Source organism: Drosophila tropicalis, unplaced genomic scaffold (genome assembly GCF_018151085.1).
Source record: "Drosophila tropicalis isolate 14030-0801.00 unplaced genomic scaffold, ASM1815108v1 contig_276, whole genome shotgun sequence".
NCBI classification, from domain to species: domain Eukaryota; kingdom Metazoa; phylum Arthropoda; class Insecta; order Diptera; family Drosophilidae; genus Drosophila; species Drosophila tropicalis.
This window is the reverse complement of record NW_027172728.1, coordinates 80,341-85,063: the sequence shown is the minus strand read 5'-3', so window position 1 is coordinate 85,063 and position 4,723 is coordinate 80,341. Positions and strand designations below refer to the sequence as shown.

At 49.8% G+C, this 4,723-nt stretch overlaps 1 protein-coding gene across 1 annotated transcript; it reads right to left on the bottom strand.

The window, feature by feature from the left end:
- Positions 1–3,164: 3,164 nt before the first annotated feature.
- On the bottom strand, positions 3,165–3,776 carry LOC137572219 (uncharacterized). The gene has a single exon (XM_068283970.1). It carries the CDS (start codon positions 3,774–3,776, stop codon positions 3,165–3,167), a length of 612 nt encoding a protein of 203 aa, XP_068140071.1.
- Positions 3,777–4,723: the final 947 nt, after the last annotated feature.

The window sequence follows — 4,723 nt, the reverse complement described above, 5'->3', positions numbered from 1 at the left end:
GTATATTATTTTTCATACATACATATTTAATCTTATATACATATGTACATACTGTAATAGGGTATTTATTTTCTGAAAAATATAAGTATAAGTATCGATGGCAAAAGATTTGGTTTTCCGATGAGCAGCTAGAGGTCTGTCTCGCTTGGTGGTTGCCGGAAGAAGAAGTGCAATCTTGATCAAGGGCAACCCATAGCTTTAGTTTGGGGGCTTCTAGGACCCCATCATATGGTAGTTGGGTGATTTGGGAGCCCTCTACATTTAATTTTTTTTTTTTTTTTTTTTTTTTTTTTAACCTCAAACCCCCACCAATCCCCTTTTTTTTTTTTTTTTTTTTTTTGTTTGCTATTTTCTTTTTTTTTTAAAAAATTACATCCCCCCCTTCAAAACTAACGGGGGGGGGTTTGTTGTTTTAATTATTATTATTATTTTTTTTTTTGTGTTTAAAAAATTTTAGGGAAGGTTTTTCCCCGGGGTTTTCCCCTTTGGGGCATCGACCTCCTCCGTTCTGTCACCCAACCGTTCGGCAGGTACCTCGATCGCTGATGATTCGGCGGGGTCTACTGTAATTTGCGAAATACTGAGATTCTAATGTCTGGCATACTTCACGTGAATTCGTCGTGGCGGCAGGGTACAGCTTCACAAATTTGGTGAAAGCGTCAATGACAACCAGAAGATACTTTTTCTTAGAACGTATGGACGGAAGGGGGCCCAAATGGTCAATATGGACGGTATCAAACGGAAGGGGCACTTTCGGAATACTATGTAGCGTGACACGGTGGTCCGAAGCGGACGCGGAGTAGTAGATACACTTGAGGCAATTTTTAATATAATTGTTAACATAAGACTTCATACACGGGAACCAGTAATGCTTCTTGATCTGTGCACAACATTTCTCCGTGGCCATATGGCCAAGCTTCTCGTGCACTACTCGTATGACATGATTTATCATTTCGGAAGGGACATAAAGTTGGGGTACACTTGTCGAGGACAGGCGGTACACTACTCCATCTCGGAGTTCGAAATCCGCTATCTCATGTTTCTCTAACTCATCTCGGAGTTTGACAATCTCAGGGTCCCGGTTCTGGGTTAACTGCAGTTGGAAGTCGAGGTTTATACCGTCAACGTATGCGGCAGTTTCTATTCTGCTTAGAGCATCAGCATGGGCATACCAACCCCCGAGCGGTGTACAATCGTGTAGTTATAGTTTTCCAGCAGTAGGGCCCAGCGAGCAATCTTGGCGGAATGTCCACCATTTCTCAGTGTCAGTGCAAGGGAATTACAATCGGTCACGATTTTGAACGGGATGAACTTAAGGTATGTCTCAAAACGTTTCAAGGAATACACTATAGCTAACGTCTCTAGCTCATAACTGTGTAGTTTCGATTCAGCGGCGGAGGCCATCTTAGAGAAGTAGGACACTGGGTGTAATTTACCGTCTGTTTGTTTCTGGAGGAGCACTGCTCCGAAACCAATTGAACTAGCATCGCAGTGTAACTCTGTTTCAGACTTCGGGTTGTAAATAGATAACACGGGGGATTTGATCAATTTCAATTTCAGTGTTCGGAAGGCTTCAAGGCATTCCTCGGAGAAGACATAAGGGGTATCTTTTCTTAACAATCGGGACAGCGGACACGCAATCTTAGCGAAACCTGATAAAAATCGGCGGAAGTATGAGAATAGGCCTAGGCAACGCTCTAATTCCTTGCTATCCCTTGGAATGGGCAAATCCCGTATCGCCTGGATATGAGCTGGTTTAGGCGTGATACCGGCGGAATTGGCTAAGTAGCCCAAGTACTCTAGTTCCCTATACGCAAAACTCTTACTCACTCTTAACACATACAATATTTCCTTCAGAATCTCAAGGTGGGTCTCAAAGTCATGTGACGCGACTAGAATGTCGTCCATATATATCACCAGTTGACCTCGGTTTATAAATTCCTTAAGGACAAAGTAAACGAATCTCGCGAACACGGAAGGGCCATTACAAAGTCCGAAGGGCATGCGTACATATTCTAACTGGCCATCAGGGGTTACAAAGGCCGTATATTTGATTGAGTCTGGGTGCATTTTTACATGGTGGAAACCGTTCTTAAAGTCCAAGATAGTGAAGAATGATTTGCCACCCAGATGTTCAACGCAATCATCTAACAGAGGAATCGGAAAATGATCTCGAACTGTAATTTTGTTCAACGGGCGGTAATCTACGCACTTTCTTAGGGTGTTGTCCTTTTTGCGTACAGGGACAATCGCGGCAGCGTAAGGGGAACTACTGTGGCGAATAATGCCAGCTTTCAAGAGATCGTCACAAATCTCACGTACCTCGATGCGTCCGTGGTGCGACAGACGGCGGGGGCGACAGAAAATCGGAGTTTGGCTAGTCAATTCTATTTTCATCTCATAGTTCATGGGCTTGATTAAATCTGGATCAACTTGTACATACGAAGTGGAAATAATAGACTCAATGGCATTTATCGCCATAAGTGCATCATTCAGTGTTTCCAAAGGCACAGCAGAAGTTTCTAGAAGGGGGGAATCAGACAACACTTCGGCAGATACACTCTCATTCCTGTCGTGCGGTAGTACCGCTAGATCTTTCCTCAATATTTTAAAAGACTTCAGAACAGCAGTAAGTTTTGGATTTATACATTCAGTCGGTTTATTTATGAGTATCAACGATTCTTTTTCATAATTCGGTTCTTTCAATTTACAAAGTCTAATATTAATTTTGTACAAAAGATCTCCTCCTATGATCATCGGTAGTTCGGTTGCTTGGTTCGTCAGGACCTCAAACGTATGTATCGTCTGTGTGTTGCAGAGGCGAACCCTACACTGGACTTGGCCTAGGGACAGAAGTTGGCTATTTCCAAGACCACGGCAGTTCAATGTACGGGGGCTAAGACGGCAGTTGGAGGGGACTTCAGATTGACGGATAAAACTCTTTGGACTGCCCGAATCAAGGAGAGAAAACATATCTATAAATTTCCTATCTTGCACTTCATCACAAACAAAAGCAACACTCACCCGTTGTAAATGGTCTAGTCGATCTCCTGCTTCATCAGCAGCGGCGGCAGCAGTGATATTGGTGGCATTTCCGATTCGAGACGGGCAGTCTTTGTAGATGTGGCCCACTATGCCACACTTAAAGCATGAATTCGGAGGTCTCATTGGTTTTGGGCATTGACTTTTGTAGTGCCCCCATCCTGAGCAGTTGAAGCATCTGGTCTCACTCGTGGCGGTGCGGACGATTTGCTTCCAGGCGCCAAGGCAGTTGTTGTTGGCCGCGCTTTCACGCTATTGCCTTGTCTGGAGGCAGCGGCTTGGAGGCGCTCGTAGATTTCCAGTAGGGGCTTCAGTTCAGCCACCGTCCGAGCTGAGTACAGCATACCGACTAGAGTAGAGCTGTCCCGCAATCCATCAATGATCAGGCCGACCAGCTCGTTCTCCGGAATCGGAGCATTCCTGGCAATCTCCTGCATCTCGATTGCGAATCTCAAACATCCCTCGCCTGCCTTGATGCGCCGGCTACGCAGAGCGTGGTACACTTCCACGACGCTACACGAGCGTCCAAATTCTCGCAAGAGGATTGCCTTTAGTTCTTCATAGCTGTGCACCGATACCGTGCGCAGCAGCACCGCCGCCGTACCTTCCAGCATACAACGCCATGCGACCAAACGTAGACGGTCGTTTAACTGCAGAATATCGAATGCGTCTTCCAGATCGTTCAGCCATTTCTTCACATCGTATGCGGTATCCGCTGAGAATCGAGCCACCATGCTCTCAATGACACTCACGTCACTGACTTGCTGCCTCGGTGCTTGGAACTCGTCGATCCCCTGCTGCAGTTTGAGGATTTAATGTCGTAGCTGTAGCAACTCATGTTGTATCTGCAGCGTCGCTAGTTGCTCATCCAGGCTGGGGGAGGCGGAAGTGGCCGGTGTGATGCCGGCTGCGGCAGTCGATACGGAGGGCGGCAGCAGCAGCAATTAAGGTGGTAGCGGGTGCGATGGCGGCGGCGGGCACAGTGGCGGCGGCTGGCACAGTGGCGGCGGTGGGCACAGTGGCGGCGGTGGGCGCAATGGCGGCAGCGGTCACAGTGGCGGCGGCGGGCACAATGGCGGCAACGGGTGCAATGGCTGCAGCGGGCACAGTGGCGGCAGCGGGTGGTCCAGCAGGGGCGGGTGTCCCAGCGGTTGGCCCAGCAGGGGCGGATGCGGCAGCGACGGGGTGAAGGTGGCATCAGTCAGTCCAGCAGGGGCTCGTATGGCGGCAGTTGGCCCAGCAGGGGCAAGCATGTCAGCAGTTGGCCCGGCAGGGGCGAGTGTCGCAGCGGTTGGCCCAGCAGTGGCGGAGGTGGCATCAGTTAGCCCAGCAGGGGCTCGTATAGCAGCAGTTGGCCCGGCGGGGGCGAGCATGTCAGCAGTTGGCCCGGCAGGGGCGAGTATAGCAGCAGTTGGCCCGGCGGGGGCGAGCATGTCAGCAGTTGGCCCGGCAGGGGCGAGTGTCGCAGCGGTTGGCCCAGCAGGGGCGGAGGTGGCATCAGTTAGCCCAGCAGGGGCTCGTATACAAGCAGTTGGCCCGGCGGGGGCGAGCATGTCAGCAGTTGGTCCGGCAGGGCCGAGTGTGGCAGCGGTTGGCCCAGCAGTTGCGGCAGCGGCGGGCCCGGCAGGGGCGACTGTGGCATCAGTTAGCCCAGCAGGGGCTCGTATGGCGGCAGTTGGCC